The sequence below is a fragment of the Psittacula echo genome, assembly GCF_963264785.1.
Source record: "Psittacula echo genome assembly, chromosome: 6".
Taxonomy (NCBI): Eukaryota; Metazoa; Chordata; class Aves; order Psittaciformes; family Psittacidae; genus Psittacula; species Psittacula echo.
The window spans coordinates 37446478-37473992 of record NC_137743.1 but is presented as its reverse complement, the minus strand read 5'-3'; the positions used below and the strand labels follow the sequence as shown (position 1 = coordinate 37473992).

The window sequence follows — 27515 nt, the reverse complement described above, 5'->3', positions numbered from 1 at the left end:
CTCTGGAGACATTCAAGACCCGCCTGGACACATTCCTGTGTAACCTTATCTAGGTGTTCCTGCTCCGGCAGGGGGATTGGACTAGATGATCTTTTGAGGTCCCTTCCAATCTTTAGCATACTGTGATACTGTGATAATTGCTGAGGAGGGGAAAGTGTTTCAACATTGACTGATTCCTCAACATTTTAATATTTTCAGTGCACATAAAAAAATACAGAAGTCAGTATACTTAGGGAGGAAAGTCCTCATGGAAAGTGCACCATTTTATAGCAAGCTGGAGAGTTTGAGTGTAGAGCTGTCCTCTGCTACCTGCATTGAGAACTGCCAAGTATTGCTTTCTTAGCCTTTCCCAGCCTATGAAAATTTAAGTTTGCTCAATGTCAGGGACATTCCTGTTCTTTGAAGAACTGGTTTTAGCCATGCCTAGTACACTTTTACCGTTTAAAATTATACCTAAGGGTAAATTTTCACTAATAAAATCCTGCTACTCTTCCATGAACTGGTAACATAGACTGACTAAAGGGCAACACATTACAAAATTAGGGCATCAGAAGAGTAAGACCAGGTCACTTGCTAAAATATTATGGGCCAGAATGGCAGGTGTAGAAATCGCCTCTGAATTAAGTAGAAGGCAGAGGAATAAAAGTAGGTTTTGATCTTATCAGAATCCTGTTTACCAGCATTATGAACAATATTTGATTTAACTAGGGAAGCCATTCCCACGGGAGGCAGAAACCAATATCTAAACAGAGGCCAAGAAAGATTGAAGATACATGGGAATAGTGAAAACTGCCCAGAAAGGAGAAAAAATTATGCATTTGTGATATCTGTCTTCTTGGTATAACAATAATCTCACAGAATTAGGAACCGACTCCTCTTTAAGTGGATTATTCCATGACAACCCATTGGGGTAGGTTTTGTACTTTTGCTGAGCTGTGCTAGCAACCACTGTCACAGTCAGAGGTGCTCATTACCATGGACAAGGAGGCTGATTTGATGTGTGAGTTTCTATGAACTGCCTTAATGGATCAAAGTCTGCACATCCCATTGATTCACTTTACCAGTAATTATCCTCAAATTAGCTAATATCTGTTTCCTATATATGCACAGGCATATGCAAATGTAATGTTCTAGCTTAAGGACCTGGCCATGAGAATGTCTCAGCTGCCTTCAACTCACCTCAGCTATAATGCTGTTAACAGGCCTTTCCACTGCTCTCTTATGGGCCAGTTTTTATGCAGCAGTTTTCTGAATTTTGTTATTGCAGAGCTCCCAGTCAATTTGAACATGTTAAAATTTGACTCATGATGAACAGTTTATAGCTCAACATTTTATGTTCCTCTCCTTTGCAAATGCTGGTTCACAGGAGTTAAAAAATAACAGGTATTACATACTTTGCTTTAGTGACAAGACATTTGGGAAGAAATCATCCAACCTTGAAATAAAATCTATATTGAAAGCAATTTTACATCCATGCCAGTCAGATACATTGTGTGATCAGCAGAGGTGTCCCAGGGGAAAATTCGGTATGATAGACAGGGTTGATTACTTGGACCTCCTGTCAGTTCTTAACTCCTTGACAATAGCTGAGACATTCAGTACAACTTTGTTTTCTTTATTTCGAAGTAAAGCTAATATACTTACCTTAACTGTGCCAAATGTACTGGAAAATAACCTGATAATAAAATGTACCGTCCTGAGAAGTGATAATGTCTGTGTGCATATAAGCACATTTTGGCAGGGCTTTTGCAGACGGCTTTTTCAGTGTTAAGAAGGAAGCACAAGTACAGAATGATGCACAGATAAACTATCAGATTTCTTCTCAATATATTTCCTTTCCATTTAAGGCCTGTTACACATATTTTCCTGAAATCCAGCACATTACTGCAATGTCATTTTCTGCTGTAAATTTATTTCAGTTTAGCCATGGTAGTTGTTCTCCAGGAAGAACCTAAGCAGGTATTTTTGGTACTTAAAAGACAATTCAACTACATCTCTGAGAGTCCTCTTAAAACACAAAAACCAGTAATTGTTCTTCTGTAACAGGTCAAAGTCCTGCAGATATCCATATCCAGCTGGATATGCCAGTTTAGGACAGACATCAAAATATACCAGACATGGAGGAAGAAGGCAGGTCCTGTATGCTACTTAACCTCATCTTGAGATACTTATGGAAATAATCAGAGGTAAGCCCCCGATACCATAAGCTCTATTTGTGTAAACTGTTCAATTCATTGCACTGCAATGTGGATAAATTCAAAATGTAGTAATAAATTTGAATTCTTGATATTTTATGAATGCAAACTAAACCTCATTATTATTTATGTACTGGCTTAATGGATAATGTGCTCAGTTGCATTACAGTGATATTCACCAGCTGATAAAGGTAAGCAAATTCATACATTATCAGTTGAATCTGCAGCCTGTTGTTTATGAAATGTGTATACTATATTGTGAGGGCGGGAGCTTTGTGCATATGTAGCTAATGACCCGAGGTTTATGCTTATAGAGAAGGCTCAAAACACTACGATGTTGTCTATTGTGGATGTGGTTTCTTCTGCAACAAATATACACAGTTCAGGAATCACAGTGGACTAATACAGTTTAAAACTACTTTCTTTTGCCCAAGTAAAATGTGAAGATATTTTTAATTCTTTTTTGTTCCATAGGTTGAATTCGAAACAATAGCTATCCAAGACTGGTAATAGAGAAACCAGGTCATGGCATATGATACATTGCAAGAGGGGTCAGGAATAGTTCAGACATACTTAAGAGCTTGCTTTTGCTGAAAATAGCCTTCATGGCTCCTGGCCTACAGAAACTCCATAGGCTTCCTGTGCTCTGCAGCTGTGGGTTCATATTACAGCTCTTTGGGAAAAATCCTTTCTCTTCGGTTGCTCTTGGGACATAAGAATGAGCTCTTGATGCTCTCTTCTTCTGCAGACTAGCATTTAAATCTGACTGTTGGATGGCTATATATAGTACCTGGACAGCTGACAGGGACCTGGAGGATGGGATTCCTCAGGGAATCCCCTGCATATCTCACAGCATGAGCTATGGATGAACTGCCTTGGAGTCTAGCCCTAAATGAAAATAATAACTAAACTAACTCTGAACATCAGTTCACAGTTGGCAGAATAGACTCTGAAAAGCTGAAGAAAGGCATTTATTCTGGCTTAGCCTGGTTTAATAAGAGAACAGCTTAAAGTAAAATCTTTTTGCTATTGGGTGAACTTTGCTGTCTGAATGACGTCCTTTCTGAAGAGTGTGAGTGCTCTTGCGTTTACATACACCATACATACTGCCTGTCTTGTAGAGGAAGTCTTCATTTGTCTGGTGACTGAGGCCAAGATGTAAAAGCACATTTAGTTATCTAAAGGGACTCAGGCCTCTACAGGGTTTTTGTTCAGGAACGTGCTTTGGTGAAGTCCTGCTTGTTGTTCTGCACAATGAAAGCTGTGCTCCTGCCTCTGCCCTCATCTGTGGCTATATGAAGAGAGCAGGGTAATGGGGTACCTGCATCTTGGTCTTGGGATCACTGTTTTTTTCTGGCCATCTGCTGTGTCAGAGAAGCTCCAAAGGCAGAGAGTGCACACCGGTGTTCCAAACTGGCATGGACAGCAAGAGCAGGAGCTAGTCTCCAAGATGTGGTGGCTCCACTAAAGAGCCCAGTGTGGACAGAGGCTCAGGTTCTGCACTCCAAACCATTTTGTGTCAAAGAAATGGATTCAAAATCTTTCCACAAAAACTTCCTTATTACTGCAAAAGTTCCAGGTCTCCCTTTGAAAAACTGATCCAATGGGGTGACCTGCTAAGTTCTTCCATTTACTGACGGCCAGCACTCTGTCCTTCCAGTTTGGCTTGGTTTTTTATTTTTTTGTGTGTGAATGCAAATGTAAGACTGGAAGGAACAGAAGATCTATCTAGTCCATGTTATCACAGTGTGAGTTGCTATTGAGTCTGAAATGCACCTGTTCGGGGACGGCCACTAGGTAAGAGTCAACTGAAGGCCAAAAACTTCCTTATGGAGCATCTCAGACTCCTCTGGCTACAGCTCCGTGCACAAGGCGTTCATTCTGCCTTCTCTAACAGCTCTATATCAGCATATATATCTCAAAGAGCAGATGCCTCTTCAAAAGCCACACTGCCACTGCAAGCACGAGCCTCCCCTTGGGGAGAGGATGGGGGAGAACAAAACCACCCGTGACAGATGTTAGACAGATGCTAATGTGCTTCTTAGAGGTATTTGGGTAGTAGAGTGATAAAGGTGGTGTAAGACTACATAGAGTAATATATGTTCAGACAGATATAACACATAGAGGCCTTCACTGTATTTTTGGCTGGTATTTTGGCTGGTGGTGTAACTTTGACTGAATTTTTTTTTTGTTGTTTTTAAAGTTCTATTTCTGTTTGGCTTTTTTTCATGTGTGTGTCTCTGTTTTGGTTTGGTTTGGTTTGGTTTGGCTGGGTTTTTTTGGGGGGTATTTTTTGTTTTGTTTTGTTTTGTTTTGTTTTGTTTTGTTTTCCCTGTAGAACAACTAGTTTATTGTAAAGACCAACCTGTTAGAAGCCCTGGATCTGTATGCTTTTGTGGCTTGTGTGGCTCAAAAAACAACAGATAGTTTTAAATAAATAAACCTTTAACTTTTTAAATTGCTTAAATACCTTTGTTCAAGAATGCCTGAAGCTAAATTTTCTTACAACATTAAAAATAAAAAGCAGTTAGATAACAATCTCCTTAAATCAAGAATTGTAAATATAGAACTTTTATCATCAGCACAGCACATCCAAAAATGTCTTTGTAAAATAAATCAAATTATATGAGTTAATTGATTCCAGGCAACATCAGCAATTGCAGGTGGAAACTGAATAACAGGATGTTTATTAATGAGAGACTATTAATCAAAATTGACAATATCAATTTCTGTTTCTTTTATGTGAATTCTACCTGCAAAATCCATGGATATACTTGCTGATTTTTTAAATAAAAATTTAAAAGTAACGAAAATACTAACACTTGGGATTTTAGCTTTAGAAGTAGGGCTATTTGTTTAAACAGCAAAAGGATATCCTAAATCCAATTTGACAGGCAATGCCAAAGATGCCAGTGGTAATTAATTAGCACTTAATTTAGACCACAGAACAACAGGATATGGAATTGGTGCTCAGTGCCATTTCCCCTTAGGCTTCATCTCATGAGGGTCAGGAGTATGGCTGTTGCATTGAAGGTCAGTAAATAAATTGGAGGAACACATTGACACTGGACTTTTCATGATAGATATCGTTCACCCTTATTACTGCCTCTGGCTATCGCTGATGGGAAAAGAGCTGCAATTGTTCTGTGAAGAACACTGTACACAGGCTTGATTTGATCAAGGTAGTGTTTGAACTCATGCATTGTACAGTACTGGTGCTGGATGCTTTCTACAGGCAGGGAGCTGTTTCAACTTTGTATCTGGGCTGGAAATAAACTTCTAACTGTAGCACAGAAAGCTTGAGGAACTCTGACAGGTGAGAAAATTCACTTAAAAACAGACCTTAAGTTTGCTAGATTTGTAAGCTTAGTTTTAGATTAAGCATAATTAAAATCAATTGAAGATTTTAAAGTGAGGTTAGAAACTAGGTCAGCAAGGGAAAAAACACATTTTCTTATTATCCTCTTGCCTTTGTCTTACTAATATTTGGTATTCCTCCATAGAGCTAAAGGCTCTTAATAAAGGTGGATTAATGTTATTAACAGCATCGTTTTCTGATAAGGACACCAAGGCTTTGACATACTTAGTGATGGATAAACAAAAAATACATGGGGAAAAAAAAAAAAGCCACCAGTTTTGTTGGTAACACAGCTGATTTTTTTCTTAGTGAAAGAAACCACCCTTCTACAGCACACCGAAAGCAGAAGGTATATGGTAAGCATGCAGGTGACCCTATGAATCCTCATTCACAGATGCACATAAATTGCATTCTTGGGTTCAGGAATAATGGTAAGAAAAATAGGATGATGAGACTCAGTATTATAATACAATCCTTCTTCTCCCAGTAAACTGAGTGCATCTGCCAGCCACTATTACGGTCTTTCTTTTGGTAATCTCTACCTGTCTTTCAAAATTGCTGCTCAGGTGAAAGGATGTCAGCACTGGCCCTGAAACTCAGCAATGTTACAGCTTTCTGAAATAGCTTCTTACAAACTATACCCCGCTGTGTTTAAGTAGTCTAGTTCCAGCATGGCCCACAGGATGATATACAATGAGAACTTCAGCAATTGCAGCAAAGTGATTCTTATTGAACATCCTAGATATACTACACTAGCACAGTTTTATACCGTTGGCCACCAGAAGTGCTGTCTGCATTGCTATGTCAGGAAAACACTGAGTTTGACAGCAGTTTGTGCTCAGAAAATGTACTTTGGAAGCCCCAGGTCAGCAGTTATCTTAACTTTCACTTCATCACACCCTTTGCATCATTTCTCTCGACAGTGAGTGAAATTTTGATTATTGTTAAAGTCACTGAGAAGAACTCCCAGTGACTGGAAGCAAGAATGGAGTCAGAATTTCATCTTATATAAGATAAACTTTTCTAATTTTGGATGATATCTACTTTTACTAAGTGGAATTACTACTTTTGACTATGTTCAATCTATAACCTCTTGCAGCTTTTAATTATAGCCCTTTTGTGCTACCATAATCCAGTTGACAGCGAATAACTCAGCTCTGAATATGACGGGTTTATTTTCTGATTTAAAGCCAAAAAGTGGCAACTGGCTGGAATTTCAACCTGGGGTGCTAAACTATAGATGACCTGCTCAGAAATGTATCTTTGCTGGTGAAGTCTAGAGTTTCTCATGAAAAACTTAGTTTCACTAACAACATGTAGTTTTAGGTCCAGCATCATGAATAAATTATTCAGTAATTGGAAATACACTTACAATGGAGACAAACAGTAATTTTTGATGTTGAAACCAGAGAATGAAGCAAAGAATTCCACAAGTCAGAGAACAAACTTTCACCAAAGTTTTTGTTTTCCATGGGTTCCTATATCATAACTTCATAGCGTTGTTTAGGTTGGAAAAGACCTTTAAGATCAGTAAGTCCAGTCATTACAATAACTTCATAAATTATTTTTTTTTTATATTATGAAATCCATTTTAGTAATGGCCTATTAATTGTATAAAAATCTCATTTCTATATTATCACCATCTTGTTTAAAATGAAAGTCATTTTGCAGTGGCCTGTCCAACAGAGATGATTTTATATGGGATCTGACCTCAGCTGGGATTCCTACTCCTTCAAGTTCAGCTCTGAACTCTCCACAAGCTACTTTTGCAATGTATATGCACTGCATTTGTATCATATTTGAAAGATGGTTTAACATGCCTCCCAGCATCACGATTGTTTCAGCCCTGATACTGAACATGAGAAGGTTGAATGCATCTCTTAAATGCACTAGTGAGTATGTGCCATGAGCCTTTGATTTCTTTAAACTTATTTACATTTTACTTGCCCTTGAGCAATGAGTTTACTGTGTCAGCATTGTCTTTTCTACTTACACTTTGTCTGTCTTGTCCACTTACCTTAGCTTGATGTTTATTTTTTATGCACGTGTATAGTCCATTGCACTAAATGCATGAACTGCCTGAAGTGGAGGATTTTCCATATATTGTCCTTCTAAGATACACCATTTATAGTACTACAAGTTCTGAAATATTTCTTAACTTTGAACTAGTTTTAAATTTTCTCATTTTCTCCTTTTTAAGTCAAACACCCATTCACACAAGTCCACTGGTCCCAAATGACTGTCGTCTAGCTGCCTTGGACACTTTACAAAAGTCTTTATTCTCTATACAGACAATCCTATCTCTCCCAGAACTTGGTTTCATTTTGTTCTGAAGCTTCAAGTGACCAGACTTGCCAGTATCTGCTTTTTGTCTGACCCTGATCAAAATACACGGTTAGAAAAATTGGTGAGAAAACATACACAAGTCTTTTAGACCCCCTAACCAATGGTTTGACAGCCATTGAAGGATTTAGGAAGAACAGATACAATCTTGCTGTTGGTATCAAGGCATATTTGTCAGTCTTGGGACAGCTCATTCAGTAAGCAGCTTCCAGGACATCAAATCTTTCAGTCACAGCTGAACTGAGTAAATGCCTCAATGCATCTAACAGAGTTACAGAGAAACATTTTCAATAGCACCTACCTGCCAGATGGGCCTGTCCTTATATGTCCTTGCTTATTGATGTTATATAGGAGGAGTAATTGGAGGTAGTTCTTGGAGATGAAGCTTAAATGCCTTGCATATGATTTTTTGCGTTGTCTAGAACTCCTGCAGGCCACTAACACTGTGCTGTCTGTCTCTCAGACTAAATTCGGGACACTTTTTTTTTTGTTGGTGCTGCATTTATCTTCCCATACAGCAGAAAATATCTAACCTTAAGAGAATGCCTGTAAATGAATTTACAAGCAGAGAAAGCACCTCTTTAGGAAGCAAATATTGTTGTTTCAGAAGCAAATATCCATAAATGTAATTTAATATGAAAGGTAATGAAAACCTGTTAGCACGTAACTCAGAAAGGTTAAACATTCCTCACCATAACAGTCAGGTGAGTTTCAAAATGTATTCATCAAGGTTTGAAATCTGAGATTTCTATGTCAGGGCAGACACTGAGTCCATAGCAGCTGCAATGACTTTCATGGGCTAGATGCTCTGAAAGAACGTAAAATTCATTCTTTTGATGACAGTTTTATGAGACAGTTATCCAGATATGGAAACATCTGGGTTGTCCTAGGAGGTGGTCTTAAGTTGCCTGCTACTACTGCTGCCACACTTCCACTGAAAACCATGTCTGGGCTGTAAGTTTGAAGACAGACAAACTGATGTTCACAGTAAACTTTATTTACTGGAAAGCTTCCATGTGCTATAGTGTTGTCCCATATGCCGAACACTACTAGGGTCTCCAAGATTGTTGATAGTGTTTGGTGAAGGCCTGGACTTGGCAATGTAGGTGGCAATTATATGGGAAGTGGGAACAGTTTCAAGGCATATGAAGTGCTATACTGAAGTAGTTTGGTGAGGCTGAGTCTAGTGCTGACACAGAGAACATGGTGCAAAAAGTTTGCGCTTTGTCCATGAAGGTACTAGGAGAGCTACGGGAGAGGGATTGCTAGGATCTGAAAAAAATACAGAAATTCTCTGAATTCCCTTTTCTTGTCTCATCTCTATGGGAAGGGATTTTCTTTTGGAAGACCACAGCAAAGCTCTGGACAGGAAGTGGCAGGTATGTGAAGCTGAGATGGGATTAGAAACCCTCAACTTAGAGGTGGTAACTGGTTGCATCTTGTGGATCAGAGGAAGAAGCAAATTGTCGTACACTTGGCTGGAGTTAGCTGCTCCACAGATTTATGATTTTACATTGCACCATAATGCGTAATGTGCAAAAAGATAAATATTTTCCATTCAGCAATATCTTGCTGTTGTTTCATCTAAGTCTATAATTTTAATTATAAAGTGAACATAACCTGTATCAAATTATGATTTTGTTAACATATTGAATGAGGACAAGAAAAATAAATACCAGATTTTATACTGTACAGGCACATGAAGGTGTAGTAAAAAAAAAAAACTGGTTTCCTTGACCACATTGTCATAATATGCATATATAACTGCTTATTGAATCCAGGCTGTGTAGACAACAGAAAGAACACTGGCTCCATACCATCACAACGCATACCCACAACAAAGAGGAGGAAAGAACAGGCTCTTTCATTGTATGTTTCTAAGTATTACCAACATAAGGGCTAAAAACATTACCTCTGTCTGAAGTGTATCTATATATCCATGCATAAGTTATTAACTGGGCTCCCTGAGCACAGTTGCTGAAAATATTAATATATTCAAATTATATTCTAGCTACTACAAAAACAGTAGATCAGACAAATGTATTCAAATCTCTTCAGACAAAAGAAGTTGTGTTATTTATAAAGATCCCCCACTTACTGGAATACAAACCATCATTGTATATAATATATGAGAATGCAAGATGAACCTTAGATGTCAAAATGTGGTTTAAAGTTTGAATGTAATCATAAACCAGTGACTCTAATCCTTGCCATAAACAAATTGTCACTGGTATTATGTAACTGAGACTATTCACAAAGTATAAAATATGGGAAGAATAAAAGGTGGGTGGCAAACACTATGGGCCAAATCCTAAGGTTGTGCCAAATTGCACTAGTGGACTGGAAATTGTAAATGCAGCATGGAATTCAGATTTGCACTCCTCAGTCCTTGGGCTGCTCCGAGAGCTTAGATTAGAGTGAGATAAAGGCTAGGTTTTTTTAGTTTTTTAGTTTAGACTGTAAGGCAGGAAAGCAGCAATAAGTGGCTTCTGCAGCCCTGCTGTTCACTCTTTCTGGGAGATGGGAAAGTGGGATAAAAGTTCCTTAATTGCTGCAAGACTCATTTTTGTACAGGGTGGCTTTCTAGGATGCAAACACACATAGTCAGATTGCACTGGCAATGCACCATGAAAAAGGAAGCACCACTCTCAGATCTGGTGGTTCTGAACTTTTCATGTTATCCAGGGTTTAGGGTACAGCCTCATTGGGCTGACACTGCTTTTTGCTTAGATGGCTTAGGAGAATGTGTTAATGACAGAAGTCCACACATCAAGGCAGGAGACCTGGTCTCTGAACAGTGAGTAATAATTCATAAATATTTTCCTTCAGTCCACCTTTTAGGAATAATGTATATCTACTAATATGCACACTGCACATATTAGTAGAAATGCAACTGATGGTTGCAGCTGATGGTTGTGTTAATGCCCTTTACCAGGGTCAACAACCAAGCCAGGTGGTTGTCCACCCCTTTACCCCCATGCCGTTCCTTTTAAAAGTAAAATGACATTTTTTTCACAGCCTGAAATAATTGTTCAAGCAGAGATACTGGTTTAACTCATTATGAATTATTAGTGGAAAAGTGGGTCTCAGAAGTATGTTACATCTGAAATATTTTTCGTCACTTCAACATGTGCCGTCCAGAACCGGCCCTATTCTACAAGTCACTGGGAACAAACACTTCACATTCACAGATGCTCTTAATTTGGTGTGGTTTGGAGTGTAATTTAGATCAAACGTATCCATGTAAATGAGTCATGGTTTCTTAATTAGGTGCCTCTAAAGAAAAAACTTGGACCACATCAGTAGGTGTGGGTGTGGTGCCCACAGTACTGAAATCTTTCCTATAGATGAAGTTGAGTTTTGTTCAGGCATACTGTAGGTTTTTCTTTCCCTCTCCCCCCCCCCCCTTTTTTTTTCTCTAAAGCACAATAATAAATCTGCAGATGGCATAGACATAAAGACGCTACTTCAGAGGAGCTGTCTAAAACACTGTCTCTTTGGCAAATGCCTTAAAGTAGGTCATTCTGCTGTGATTTAGGTTTATATTTCATTGCCAGCTTTTTGTTCCCATTACAAGTAGGGTGCATTCCACTCTACAGATTTGCTCTTAATTTTTTTTCAGATTCTTTTATATTTGCAAGAATTTGTAGATCTTCATCAAAAAATGGCCAACACCCTGTCAGAAGTACTAATCATGCACTTGACCACAAAAAGAGATGTATGAAGGTGATAACCTGCAAATGTTGGAATGTAAAATACCATCCTCTGGAAAGAAAATATATATTGATTTTCTCAACATGGTGATTGAAATGCTTGTTGCATCTTTTGTAATGTGTAAAAAATTATTTGATCTAATGTCATTTCAGAAGCCTCACAGAGCAGGGCCATCCATTGCCCTAGTTTTTCAGGTATCTGCTTTTTCTTTTTATATATTTGTCACTGAAAAGCATGTATTTTATAGCTTAGGAAAAAAAAAAGAAAATCGTCAAGGTCTGTTTTTCCGTCAAAGTGCTGAGGGATTTACATGCCAAACTCCCACTAGCCTTAATGAATTACCTGCATAAATTCCTTTTCAATCAATAGTAGAATAGATCCTATTGTGCTATATTAATTATTTTGCACAGAATACTGACATTTGGCATTAAAGTCTTTTTTTTTTGTTTTGTTTTGTTTTGAAGTTCCAATGAATATCTTTAGAAACTTCAAGCCTCTTCTTTATTTTACAGCCTTATTCTGAGAAAAATCGTGTATCTTTAGCTAGAAAAATGAAAAGCATTGCAAATTACCCTTTGATGACCTGGTCCTGGAAATTAATGTGTTAAGGCCCAACACAAAATAGAGAGGAAAAAAAAAAAAGAAGGGAAGAAAAGGCATTTTGTAATGAATTGAGCATTCTTAATTTTCACCAACAAAAAACATTTCAGTTGAAAGGAACACTAACCCCAAGCAATATTAAGAGGTTACAAAATCACATAAATTAACTCTGCCAGTGATATTTTGCTAAGCTTATGTGAGTGCAAAGCAGAAGCAGGACTCTCACGTGGTCTTGATTAACTGAAGAGTACTTAGCAGTAACCAACCTTCCCCGAGATGTGCTGGCCATATGCACACGTACGCCCACAGCGCCAACATGCACATAGAACAGCCTTCAAAGGTGTGGGGGGCTTGGGATGTGGGGGATTGGGAAGTAAGTGGAGAGTAGAAGTGAGAAGTTTTCGCTGTGTCATCGTGGTCAAGTGCCTTACACTCTCCATTCCTCACTTTCTCCTTTTATACAACTAGGACAGTAAAACTTACTGACCTGAAAAAGAAGTTAGGAGATTTAATTAATTTTTGTAAAGCTTTTTTGAGATCATTTGATATTGAGTAATGTAGGATGAACAATAAGAGCTCTTTGAAACAGGGGCTCTATCTATCCGTATTTGTGTACTGCATGTAACACAATGGTGCTATACAGCCATAGAGTCAACAGTGTCATAAATATTTAAATTAAAACTATGTTAATTATTTCTATCATTCTGTTATTTGCTGATGCACCAGTTCAGTACATTTGTAAGCTTGGTAACATTGAAAAGTACCAAGTGTAATTATTTGCCTGACTGTTATGAAAATCACCGGTCATATTTTTAAATCCGGTTGTGGAGATAGGAAGTATATGGAAGCACAGGTAAAAACATGGTTTTAATTACTTGTTATTCTTCTCATGAAAAACACTAGGCAGTAAGGTACTTTTCAGGGAAGACCTGAACTTCACAAACTCTCTTACTCCACAAAAAAAAGGACTAGGCATGACTGCAAAAACCTCAGTAACAGGTCACCCCTGCCCCAAAGTGAATAAAATAAAAATGGATAAAGGTGGTTCTGGAAGACTCAATTTCTTTTTTGCCTTTTATACAAAATTTATTATTACTCTGGTCCTGTGCACACTTGTGCCTGGCACACTTTTTCTCGTGTCCACTAATTTGCAAGGGGACAGTTCAGTAGAGCAATGAGATGTGCACTTTGCAGAGAGAAAATTAGTTTAACTCTTTTCCTTCCCCCACAATAAGCCCTGAGAAGCTATGGTAAATGGGACAAGTGTTGGCATTGTTCCAGCTCCTTTCTAAAACTCCTCTATAGCTGTAACAGAGAAAAGCACATGTGCAAGAGCACGTCTTGATATATTTTTGCCACTCTCAAGCTAGAAAAGGATTAATTCATTTCACGTAAATCTTAAAATGTTAGTTAGGGATGCCTGAGTCTTCTATGTCCCTGGCCAGTCACCTGCGCACTCTTCCGGTGCGAGAGGACGCTTCTCCTCCTCATATTTCTAATAGCTTCTCACAAAGCTTGTAGAATTAAGGCTAAATTTTCTCCCTGCTGCTGTCAGTCCTGTGGCTGAAGAGCTGCCCATGAGTTGCCTGATTATAAACTAAGGTCTTGATTCAGGGAATGATTCCAATGAATGGTCTTTCTTGAACTTTCAGTTAAGTAAGGGCTTATGCACTTCTGCACATTCCTGAATCTGGGCATATTTTTCTGAAGCAGACATTCAAACGCCCATTCCACACTTTTGATTGTAGGACTCCCACAGGTTCTCTAAGGTTTCCAAAATAGAAATTTCTGTCATAGTCCTTCCATTCTGGGGACTGTTTTTACTTTTCTTTTTCTTAATAAAAATCTTGTACAATTCTTAATGTAACCTGTTCTTCTACTGTATGAAAAAAGGGTTTTCCTGAGCCTAGATTTAATATGTAAGCCTGCCTGAAACTGCTGATATGACACATAGTTTAGTAAGTGAAAATCACATATGTTTGCTACATCTTTCAACTACTAACTTTAAAAAAAAAAAAAAATAATAAAAATTGCAGACACCCCCTGCTTAGTATTGCTAGATGCCATACTTTAACTTTATTTTCTGATTTTCCCTCAGAATTCTGGGTACTATTGCTGGACTTGTCATCACATTGTCATCGTGTCCTGGTGTGGTGGCTACTGTGGGCTTCTGTCTATGCATGGCTTTTTTCTTTTTACTTTTCTTATTTTTTAATAGGTAGAAAGAAGTCTGTTTAGTCACATGTGGTTTCCACAAGCCTGCGCTCTTCAGACTGTAGCTGCTACGTGTTGCAAGGTTTGAGGGGGGTGTGTGTGTGTCTTTCATTTGTCGAGGTTTAATGCTTTTCTCTATTCACAGCATGAATACTTGTGCATTGTGTCAGAAAATATATTAATATTTGTGGGTTCATCTTAGATAAAAAATTCTACTCTTGAGGAGAAGCTTATTTTCGGTGAAATTGATGCAAACAATTATTAGTAAGAATGAAGAATTTGGATGGGGGGAGGGCAATCAGAAATTTAATAATTCTCTCTCTGAAAGGGCAGAAAGCTTGGATGGCATCTGAAAATGTCTTGCCGTGCTATGTTCAGTACGGGAAAAATTGACGAAAATAAATTGAGTTTCTTGGATTCAAAGGTGAATCAAAGGAACTGGCTTCTGCCTAGACAAGGTAGCCAGATAGACCACAGAAACAGATCCACGTGATAAATCAAGAGGCAACTACAGAGCTCCCCAGACAACTTGCCTGAAGTGCCTGCCAAGGAGGCAGATGCTGCTGCTGGAAGAATATCTTCCACAGTTGGGCATCTGGGTTCAGTGCTTTCCACATAAGGGAGAGAGATGGTAGCATCAAGCTGGCCCCTGCCTTCCCATTTAATTATTTCAACATCCATTTTATACTTTTGTAAATAACATGTATTAGCCTGCCTTTGTGCAGGAAAATAAGAAGCAAGGAGAGGGGTTTTGTCTGTGATATATCTGTTTGCAGGGATGTCTACATGGATGGGTAAAGACAGACTCGAGCTTGGCTGCCCTGTGCTCCAGCCTGGTCAGATGTGAGACAGCTTGGGTCTGGGAGTTGCAGAGCTGCCTTGCAGTGGCGCGGAGCTCAACCTAATAAGCAGAGCAGGCTGAGATTCATTAATTTAACATTAATAAGCACAGCTTATTAGCTCAGACACAGTATAATGCAGGCACAAAGCTTCTGGAGCAGAGCTGTGTCTGCGCCCTTCACCAGCTCAGAGCGTGGTGTAGAGGACCCAGCCAGGATGCTCCACTACCCTACAGCATTTTGCATTAGGGAGGAAAGAGTATTCTGTGGTCGCTGAAGAAGCGTCTGTGCAAACAAAAAAACCTTCCAGATATTTAGATTTATTGCTGGCTTATGCCAAGTCTGTAAATCATTTAAACTTCTTGTGCCTCAGTTTCCCAATTGGTGTGTAACAGCTACCTCAAGATGCTGCTGTGAAAGCAGGTTAGATCATAAAATAATGTGGGATCTTTAGCGAGCAAAATGCTCCTTGTGTCTCCCTTGGATTATAGTTCTGTGATTAAATTACTGGGTACAGATAATGATTTATCATATAAGGCTCTGTTTTGCACAGTTCATGTTTGTGTAAAGAGCCAATGCGAGGTTTCTGCATCATTTGTTGTCCTACGTATGTCTGCAAAATAGGACCAGAAAAGTATACCAGTTTTGTCTAATACCTGTAGTTAGCTCACTCTGTGAGTAAAATTCACTTGTAGATAAGCAACAGGAAAGAATAAAATCCTGTGGAATGGGGATGCTGTTTTTTCTAACGGGGCAGCAGTATATGTGCAGTATATGTATAGCACACAAGTATTCTTGAAGCATGTTCAAGTAGAACAGGTTGGTTTTCGTAGCTCTTTGTTTGGGGAAATCCCTACTCAGGTTGGCGTTTGTTGTTTCTTTAATGTGTAAAGTATATTTGTACGGTTTAGTTGTCTTCAAGAAGAAGTAGGAATAACTTAATGGTAGTTGTGCTCAATTATTTTCAGCATGAGTCCTAATAAAACAATTTCTTATGGTATTAGGCTTACAAAAGCCATGTGATATTTTTGTTCAGCCCCATATTTTGTCTTTCCTGCTTAAGAGTAAAATAAATCTCATGCAAAGATGAACAGGGGACATTTGTGGGGTGGGGATTTTTCCCTTCAAATAGAAAAACCTTAAAAGAACAGGTACTGCAACCCCAAGCTTTGCTTTTAATCCCCTCCTGTGGGTTTCATACACTGTATTGTGACTTCAGAAGGCTTTGTCTAAGAAAGATATATGGCACTAGTGTTAATCCCAGCTGCCAGGCCTTCTTCGCAGACTGTCACATTGGCTGCTTTGTCTGGCTTTCTAAAGGAAGAACCTTCTGAAGTGCATTTCACATTGTTACTTGTTCTTGATCTGGACATACTCCTGCAGACTGAATTGCCACAGAATGAAACCATAGTGCAGCCTCACTGCTGTCAGTGATTTAGGATAAGTGTAGCCTTTTGGGCGAAGGTTGGATTCTCATGCTGAGCTCCTGCGTGTCAGTGAGACATGCTCTCATGTGTTGTACAGAAATCACAGGCTTTTGCAGTCCCATAGTCCAGGTCTGCAAAGACCTATTCTCCTATCTGTCTGACAGAAGGCAAAGAAAGAAGTAGGAGAAAGAGGGGAAAGCCATAGAAACAGCATAGCTGCAGTCCTTCAGCTTTTCCCCATCAGAAACCTCTTGAAGCCCTGTACAACACTGGTCAAGAATAGCAGAAAATACAGAAATTGCAGTAATATACCTCAGATCAAACCAGTTTACTTTTTGTTTTTGACTAATTGGCAACTTTTGAACCTCCTGTGATTTACACTAAGAAACCCTGTAATTGAAGTGGATGGCAAAAGGGGCAAGTCAGTGGTGAGGTTGGCACATTGGGCACATCGGGACCCGTCTTCTGAAAAGTATCCCTAAAAGAGATATAATTTTATATTTTGTAACCATTGGAAACTTATCTTTTTTCCTTGGTTGATTTAAATGAACACACATTGCCTATATTTTAATAATGTAAATATAATGTCATTACTAAAGTTGTATATATGCTTCTTTATTCTCATTTATGGAGCCATGAGGCCCTTCAGACTAGCCCATGTTTTTTGCATTGACAAGTTCAAGAGAACATACCAGTTTTCATCTGGTTTTTAGTGTTTTCTGTATCTATTCTACTGCTGCTTCCATATCAGTGGAATAAAGCTTGTGGAATTGCCCTATCTTTCCCTGGTTATACGTATGTTTGGCAGAAAAGCCTGATCTTCTTCAGAGAGATTCAGGCGATCGCTCCCATAAGGATCAGACCCTCAAATGGCTCAGATAACACATCTTCCTGCCTTCCATCACTCTCTACCATGTTATTCTATCAGTATACCTTTATCTTCACCATCCATTCTGCAGACACACCTAGGTAAGGGCATGTGCTTATTTAGGTATTACTATATCTATAGAGTTGTAGTCAAGCCCAGTATTGTGTACATATGCATTGTGAAGTATTGAAGTATAGGTATTTTACTGTCTGTATTTTGGGGGGGGGTGTCCTCTTTTTTTTTTTTTTAATCTCCAAAATGCACAAGTCATGGTCCATTTTTGGCAGTTATTCTACACATACACAGCAGGAAACAATTGCTGTCCCAAACAGATTATATTCTGAAAAGCCAAGGCAGACAAAGAAAGTATTATCATCATTTTGTAAACAAGGAACCAAGGCACAGAGAGATTAAGTGATTTACCCAAGGTCACCCAGAACATCCGGTCAAAGCCAAGAACTGAAACCAGGTCTCCTGAGTCTCAATCAAGTGATTTAACTATGAGATCAAAGACTTCTTGCATATACCTGATATCCCTCCCCTAAGACATGGTAACAAAACTTTTTTCAGGTTAAGATCAATGCCATGTATGGTGCAGTAAATCTTGTATATGGCATATCTGTGCTGACAGCATGTACGAACTTCTTGCGCTCAGGTTCTTCCCAGGAAATAATTTCCCTTATTATTCTTCCATTGACAGTAATAAATTATCATACTTCTGTACATAATCTGCTGAAGGACAGAAAGTGTGTGCATGGTACATCAGATGAATAAATACAAAACTGGTTTTCTGCCAGGACAAACTCAGTCATTTTATGGACTGTTTGAAATCTTCCCATGCTTAATGAAACAGGGACATTCCCACAGCTATATGGACTTCATTTTGCAGTTTCAGCTGAGATCTGCAGAACAAGATAAAGGATCTGCATTTCTTACATGTATCTGCCAGAAGAATGTAGTAGAAATGGTCAGTATAAAGGCATCATTCATTATAAGCTCAGAGTAGTCTTTTATTTGGATTCTTTATTACTCACTCACGGGGGTCATTATATTATTCCTGGGATGAAATGCTTCTCTGTGCCAAGGGCCTTTATGGGGCCCTAGATCCTACTTAGTCCTTTTAATTTTAAGGGTGGTTTGGCTGAAAAGTGACTGTACAAAATGGCACCTGTTAGTCCCAACAGCAGGACAGCCACAAAGGGAGGAGCTGGATTCTGCCTTTCATGTGCCCCTGTCTTGAGCTCTGCCATTTCTGCCTAGTTATTCTTCAAGTGAAACAGTTGCAAGTTGGTTTCAGAGTGAGCACATGGCCTATGTACATTTTTACATTTAATGCCATGAAACATGAGAATCAAAACCAAGGTGAACACAAGATCCTGGGGTGAATTTTTGGGCTGACATCTCCTGCAGAAGGAGCTCAATGAGTGCAGAAACCACAGAGAAATTGTAAGGTGGAGCCTCACAGTGTCATGTTTCTGCCTTTGTGGTATATCAGTAACATTAGGAGAGCAAAGACGAACGTCCAAATCTCTCCTCAGTGTTTCTTAGATCTTCTGTGTTGTCACAAGCTTCCTGGTGAGATGCAGGAGCTCATAATGTATTTTCTTGGGTGAGGTTATTTCTGTCTTTGTGTGCCTCAGCATATCACAAGATCAGTAAAGAAGGCTGAACAGCAATCTCAATGGTGAAAATATAGTGATCCAAAAGTCTGGAACTTCTTGCACTTTACCAACAGAAGAAGGATGTGGACCTGCTGAAGCGAGTCCAGAGGAGGGTCACAAAGATGATCAGAGGGCCGGAGCACCTCTCCTATGGAGACAGACTGAGAGAGTTCGGCTTGTTCAAGCCTGGAGAAGAGAAGGCTCAAGGGAGACCTTAGAGCAACTTCCAGTGCCTAAAGGAGCTGACAAGAAATATGGAGATGGGCTTTTTATAGGGCAGATATGGATGGATAGGACAAGGGGGAGTGGCATTAAACTGACAGAGGGGAGATCTAGATTAGATATTAGGAAGAAGTTCTTTCCTGTGAGGGTGGTGAGGCACTGGCACAGGTTGCCCAGTGAAGCCGTGGCTGCCCCATCCTTGGCAGTGTTCAAGGCCAGGTTGGACAGGGCTTTGAGCAACCCGGTCTAGTGGAGGGTGTCCCTGCCTGTGGCAAGGTAGTTGGAACTAGATGATCTTTAAGGTCCCTTCCAACCCAAAACATTCTGTGATTCTATGAATAGATCTGTAGCATAGTAACCTCAACATGTTTGACTTCATCAGAGGAAAGAGAACTGATCTGCTTTCTAGTAGAAGAAAAAAATTGGCTTTTGCTTAGACATACTGATTTCTTGAGCAGGAATAGGATATTTATAGATACCATAACTCATGCTTACTTTTGCCAAAGAGCATAATTATCTTTGGTATTTTGGATGACATTTCCAGTAGGATCAGAACACCACACACCAATTACTTTTAAAATCACTGATCTGTTAGTAGTACAGTTCTACTTACTTCTTTAGATGTTCAAAAAGGATTTTCATTGTCTCATAGTTTGGTCTAGGGAGCTTTTTTACCAGGGTCCTTAATGATTTGATGCGAGTGGCGTTGTCCTGGATTTCTAAGGGAGAGGAAAGAGAAAATAACAACCTGTGTGTGATATATGGATATTACTTTGCCTAGTACTGCATCTGGCACCTTAACATGAAAAGCCATCATTAACATATAGTTAAATCCAAAATATGTCATACTTTATGTTACCTCAATAAAGAGAAAGAGTAATTTGCAAAAATTAAAAGTTCTTTTAATTTTAAGGAAGCATTGTCTGATTCACAGAAGTATATTCTTACATTTTTAATTTATTTTATTAGACTGTTAGACCATCATCTTAGTATAAAATGCCATCAAGTAGTAAGGGACCCACATGTTAATTGGAATTCCACATTGGAGCTAACATTTGTCCGATGGTGCAGCTTCTGTGATGGATGCACTTTCCAGGTAGTCATCGTTGTCCTTTTTTTCTCATCAATCATATTTAAATTAGCTATATTTATGAATCTCTATCTTTAACATTAAACCCCATCAAGTCTGGAAGTATAAAATTATTTGTTATTCTTTTAAGTCGTGCTTTTTGGTGATCTATTATTTTGAGAAATTATTCCACTGTAGCTATTTTCTAATACTTGCAGTGTCTCACAATGTCTGCAGGATAAAAATTGTATTTCAAACTCATGATTAGTAATAAAGAATGTAGTACTAAGGACTTTAATCTCTCTTTTGAGGTGATAAGTAACTTGCTCTCCTTTTTGTTAAGATATATCTTCATGTTTTAGCATGATACATAGTTTTGTGGAAAAGGTTTGAGTGATATTTGTATAAAATGTTGCAACTAAAGTCATGTACCAGTGTGCTTTTGTTTAGGAACAGATTAGATAAGGTGCCAGTAGGTCTGACGAAGCGAAAACATCTTGCATGTTAGATGCCCTAGATAACCTGAGAATACTTTTTTGATCTTATCATCTATGATTTAATTATCACCTATCATTCTTCGTATATGTTCCTTTTTAATATTCATATTACCCTTGCACCCAGAGATCTCAATCAGGATTGATTCCCAGTTGCAGTAGGTGCTGCGTAAGCATACGTGGTGATTAGTGCCTTGATTCAAAGAATTCACCCCAAAAAAAAGTTTCAAGCAAAAATTCCCTGCAATTGAACTAAACTTAAAAATTAGAGTTACTAACGCAATACTTCTTCCTCAGCATGTATTCCTAATTCCTGTTGAGATGAATGTCACACAGAGAGATATATGTATATATCTATATATTTTATAATATAGAAAATTGTATAGACATGAAAGACAAGATCTCAAAGTAGTCAGTGCATAGATATTACTCTCCAGTAAAAAAACCTCCAAATTTTAATATGGATTTATCCTATAGGAATTCATTCAATTGACAACAGTGATGATGAACTTAAACACAAATGAATCATAGAATCACAGAATGTTTTGGGTTGGAAGGGACCTTAAAGATCATCTAGTTCCAACTACCTTGCCACAGGCAGGGACACCCTCCACTAGACCGGGTTGCTCAAAGCCCCGTCCAACCTGGCCTTGAACACTGCCAAGGATGGGGCAGCCACGGCTTCACTGGGCAACCTGTGCCAGTGCCTCACCACCCTCACAGGAAAGAACTTCTTCCTAATATCTAATCTAGATCTCCCCTCTGTCAGTTTAATGCCACTCCCCCTTGTCCTATCCATCCATATCTGCCCTATAAAAAGCCCATCTCCATATTTCTTGTCAGCTCCTTTAGGCACTGGAAGTTGCTCTAAGGTCTCCCTTGAGCCTTCTCTTCTCCAGGCTTGAACAAGCCGAACTCTCTCAGTCTGTCTCCATAGGAGAGGTGCTCCAGTCCTCTGATTGTCTTCTTGACCTTCCTCTGGGACTCGTTCTGGCATGTCCACATCCTTCTCATGAATACACTTGGTGTATATTTTTTCTTGTTCTGGTTTGACCTGTACAGAAATTTAACTTCTGAACAGTACAAACTCCCCCAATTTTGCAACTCAGTCAGGCATCCATTGATGTTTCTACCACAAGCAGTTCTTGTTGTAATAAACAAATTCTAATAGAACTGTTCATTTTTGCTCTATGGGCAATCTTCTCCAATGGAAATATGATTTAAGTTACAAATTAAAATTATATTAAATTTGCTGAAGTGAATTTATTGTAGGAAGGGGATACAAATTCTGTATTTGTGCTATTTGGTGTGCACACATAGAATCATAGAATCTTTTAGGCTGGAAAAGACCTTTAAGCTCACGAAGTCCAACCATTAACCTAGTACTGCTGAGTCCATCAGTAAACCATGTCCCTAAGTGCCACATCCACACGTCTTTTAAATACCTCCAGGGATAGTGACTTTACCACTTCCTTGTGCAGCCTATTCCAATGCTTGACAACCTTTCAGGGAAGGAATTTTTCCTAATATCCAATATAAACCTCCCCTGGCACAACTTGAGGCTGTTTCCTCTTGTCCTATAGCTTGTTACTTGGAGAAGAGACTGACCCCCACTTTGCTACAACCTCCTTTCAGGTAGTTGTAGAGAGCAATAAGGCCTCCCTTGAGCCTCCTTTTCTCCAAGATAAACAACCCCAGTCCCCTCAGCTGTTTCTCATAAGATTTATGCTCTAGATCCTCCACCAGTTTCATTGCCCTATGCAACACTAAGACATGTTATGATCTTACTAGATAAATTATATTCAGATTGGGGCTACTCTGGCTATACAGCAATTTCTCAAATAAAGTTTCCCAACTGGCTTTATTTTTAATTCTGTTTTCTCCTGAGAATTCAATGGACTTGAGCAGAACTGAAACACTGAGATAGGGAGAGATTCAATGGAAGAAAAGACTTCTGCAATGTTTGTCCATTGCGGAATATTTGCAAGGAAATGTACGGTAAAATTTTGTTGTGCTTTCTTGAAGGAAGTGTCTCTGCTTTGTGTTGGTTAACACAGATACCAGCTTGGTAACTAAGGCTGCACTTCCTTATAAGGTGTATTTGTAAAAGAAGTAAACTAAAAAGAGAAGTATTAACTTGCAAAGAAATTATTTATTAAGAGAATGGCAAAGGTAGAAAGCTTTGGTTTAGGACTTACTGTACCAAAGTAATCAGTACTAGTGTACTAGAGATATTTATGTAGGCACTAAAGCACAAGAACTGTAGAAATTTTGCATAAAATTGTTTTGTGATTCAGTCGATTTGTTAATTGTTAATCTACTGTAAAAGAAGAAAAAACAAGCAACATGTGATAACTTTAGTCAGCATTTCTGAACTGGGAATGATAAACACCTCTGCCTGGCTCTAGCATTTATCAGTACTGAGATATTATTACCACATAGTCACAGCATGGTTACCGTTATCATCAAAAAAAAGAAAGAGCCAGCTAATCTTAATGGTTTGTAAAGCCGTTACCTGCACTGGTCTGACATTTATCATGATCATTTTACCACATGAGTCCTACATTGCAAAGGTATTTTATCTGGAAGGGACATCACTATGAATTATTATTTGCAGCTAGGTAGAAAATTGTATGTTGTAGATACCTTTTCTCATTATAAATCACAGTCACATTTCACCATTTCCCACACAAACTTGCTGAGCCAAGGCTTTTTGCCATAACACTTAGTCTCACTCCCTTTCATAGTTCTTTGAAAATATTGGGTACTCTTTCATTAAAATGGTTGATATTGGTGTCTTTTTCAATGCTATATACATGCTTGATTTTTCTCTAGTATAAAAGATTTTGTTTTTACACTTGAAAAGCTGAAGAGGATAAACTGTTCATATTTTTTTTTTTTATTAAAGCTTACTCTTGCTTCAGTTTTTGTGGCTGGGCTTGTCTTTACTCTTGACCTTGTTGATGGAATATTTAACAGATCAGATGGAAGATCTTATGTTTCATTTGCAATATCTATGTATTTGCTTTATTTCTGTAAAGCCTTGAGTTCCACTTTCCTAGAAATGTTTCCTTTTCAGATTCCTAAATAGAAAGACTTTTCAATTTAAATATAAAATTTGGGATTTTCTCTTTACCATGCTCAAATGGAGGGAGGAAATAATCAAACATGATTTTGTATAAATAGCTGTGGAGAAGGTATCCCATTCCTTGCACTGCATTATGAAAGCTAGCAGCACAGGGTGCAAAAGAAGGAAAACACACTAAACAGATGTTAAATTCTCCATCTAAGTCTAGAAAATGAAGCAGACTAGTTTTCATAAAATGAAACAATATTATTTTTCATTATACTTCTTTTTTTTTATTGTGAAAATTGGTGAAAATCAGGGGAAAAGATTCCCATTTTGGAAAGTTATACTCTTCTCCCTGTGAAGATTGAAGAAGGAAAAGAGTTATCATAATCACATATATTAAATAAAGAATGAGAGGACAGTTCACTTTTTTGTATTTTGGGGGAAAAATATGGAAGATATAGGTGATAATTTCAGCAGATCAGGATACTCAAGTGAATCACAGATGGCTTTCCATGTAATATTTTCATAGAATATATTTAGAATTTGGGTTACTGTCTTTAAAAATAAAGGCTGGCTCCCTTTAGTGGAGCAAAACTGTAGAGGTGCTCTTTTGTTTATATTTAAATGAAGAATGCATTGAAAAAAACCTGCTTCATATTATATAAGCTCTTTTGTAAATGCGCTTTGGATAAACATTTGAGCACAGAAGAAAACATGATGTGTCTGTAACATTAACAGTGGCTGGGTAAAAATGAATGAAGAAAGTAACCTTTAGCACTCATAGCCATAAAGAATACTTAAGCAAATCCCACTGAATCTTTCTTTTAATCATTAATTTTAAATGGACATAGATGTTTACAACAAGCCACTTTGTTTCAGACCAGGAAGTCCAGGGTTTATCTCCAATAACTCACATTCGCTAGGAAGGGATGTGTGTCTCTAACCTGACATGCATTCATTATTTTGTAAGGTACTGGAGTCTGACCCATGACCCTGCTCAGACCTGCTGCATAATTCATGTCTGACTTACTTTGTATAGTTTTACTATAGCACCCACTTCCCTTTACCAGGCATTTCAGGGGCTTGTACATGTTTAATGTTAAATGGCATTTAAGGCTCACATTAATGCTTAATTTTATCATGCACGAGCCGTGGTTTCTTTTTATGCTTTTGAGCCTCAAAGCTGAAATGCTGAAAAAAACCTCAGTGATTTATGTTTCTGCATAAAATATCAAATTATTGATCTGCCATCTAATCTGTGATTTGTTCTTGGTTTTTAGGCATGCTTTTCTCCAATTTTCTTACATGGCTCTTCTCACCTTGTTTTGGGGATTTTTTGGATGAGATTTCTGCGGTTGTTAAAATGTCACACACTGTTGCTACAGCAAAATCTGTCTGCCAAGAGTTTTTCCAACAATTCACAACTGATTCAGCTGCTGAGGGAAAGGCAGGTTTTATCTGGGTTTTTTTTTGTTTGCTTATTTAATTTATTTTTTTTTTTTTTTTTTTATCGGAACTGAGTGGTTTAGGTGGATTTTCAAGTGCTAATGAAATTGTGAGACATGGCGCTAGCTACAGCCAGCCGTAGTGTGGGCAGACGCTTTGTGAGCTTCCCCACTGTGCTGCTGTGCAAGCATCCCTGCTGTTATGTTTGCTATAGTTTTAATGTCTGTGAAAAATTCCTGATTCAACTAAATTATGTTCTGCCCTCTTGTTTGTATAAATAAACACCCAACTTAGCCAATTCATCTTGCTCTTGCTCGTTTTAGAAGATTGCCCTGTCACGCAATTCTTAGCCCCAGTCCTTGATAGCTTTGGTGTTATCAGGGAATGAAAACTTGCTTAAAAGAGAGTGCTTTGCTGACTTGATTTTTTTTCAGAGATGTCAATTGCCCAAAACGCTGCTTTAATTTGGTAAGTCTTTATATTCTGGAAGTCATGCTGACTGAAGTACACAGATTTTTATGTATAAATAAATAGATAAGAATTTGTATCACTGATGACAGGATATCTTAATGTTACTGTATGAAACATAAAAGTCCCAAATTTAATCACTTTCAGTACACTGTGTCAATTGTCTCATGCAGATACACTGTAAAATATTTTTTTTTTTTAAAGAAAATATATAAGTGTTCAAACTAACTAATGTTTGCTATAAGGAAAATGACCAATTTGAATTTATTTTGCTTTTTATTCATGCCACAGAAATAGATGTTGCAAAAGAAAATGAGAATTGTGTGGAATCTCTCTACATGGGAAATTGATAAATTCATCCTATGTAATATAAAGTTGAGTTTGCAATGAATATTCATACAACTTTTGCTATCCATTTACAAGACCCAGTACAATGAGTTCACAAGTCAGTCCCATTTAACAAAAATGTATGTGAAATCAGTGGAAAAAAACCAGCACTTACAAAAGTTAAACTTTAATGTATCAACCTCCAGGTGCTAGAGTTTGAGGGAAATAACCAATAATAGTAATTTTTTACATATTTGATGGGACTGATTATGCAATGTGCAACTCTGAATGGCTTATAGCACATTGTAGCATGGTTCCATCCCATTGGCTACAGTAGGGTGCAGGCAGATGGATGACAGTGACAAGGAGAGAAGTGCTTTTGCTTAGCCGTGCGTTAAGATGCCATCCAGAAGCTCTGTGCACTGCAGACACTTCATTAGGATGCCAGGATAATGGTAAACTACCACTCAGAGTGACACCCCATTTCCTGCTTACTGAGCTCTCCAACCTCGGCAGATGTCAACAATCTCACAGTGCTACAGAGCAGACCTAACTTTCCAGGCACTTTGACTCCAATTTTTTTCCCTTAACAGTGCCATACATTACATGCAATATGTAACTGCAAGTACCAAACAGAAAACAAAATTTGCTGCCCTAATTATAACAAAGCAGCATCTGACTTAGGTACTGCATGCCCAGTGTACATATAACTGGTTAGGCAGCATAAAAGAGGAATGATCTTCGTCAGACAATTTTGGGGGTTAATTAGAATTAGGACTTGATAGCCAATAGATAGTCTGATCCCAACTGAAATGATTGTGCTTCACTGCTAACTTCTACCAAGTGCTGGGAAAATATGCTGAGCTCTTTCCTGGTATTTCATACACTGTTACAGCCTTGTGCAGTGTTTTCTGCACAGAAAGAGCAGACTTGAGCATCTGCATGGTGTGATATTTTCTCTGCAAATGTACAACTCGAGGCTGTAACACACCTCCCTAACAGCACTTAAAGCCAGCAGAGAGACCACTACAAAGCTTAACCAGCACTCCTTTTGAGAGAAACACAAATAGTTGCTCACACTTTCAAAAATTGTCTTCAGTTACAGAAACAGTATCCATAAGCTGCAGTTATTGGTGTGTAATTATGTATGGCTTTGAAATTGGGAATCCTGCTTATATACAGTGTTTTTTTCCCCAC

At 38.3% G+C, this 27515-nt stretch overlaps 1 protein-coding gene across 1 annotated transcript in view; it reads right to left on the bottom strand.

Moving 5' to 3' along the window:
* ARHGAP15 (Rho GTPase activating protein 15) overlaps positions 1 to 27515 on the bottom strand; it is a 340067-nt gene that overhangs the window by 6112 nt on the left and 306440 nt on the right. The window contains exon 13 of the mRNA XM_080620957.1: positions 20055 to 20160. Coding sequence (XP_080477083.1) covers positions 20055 to 20160 — 106 coding nt within the window. The remainder of the gene's footprint in view (positions 1 to 20054; positions 20161 to 27515) is intronic.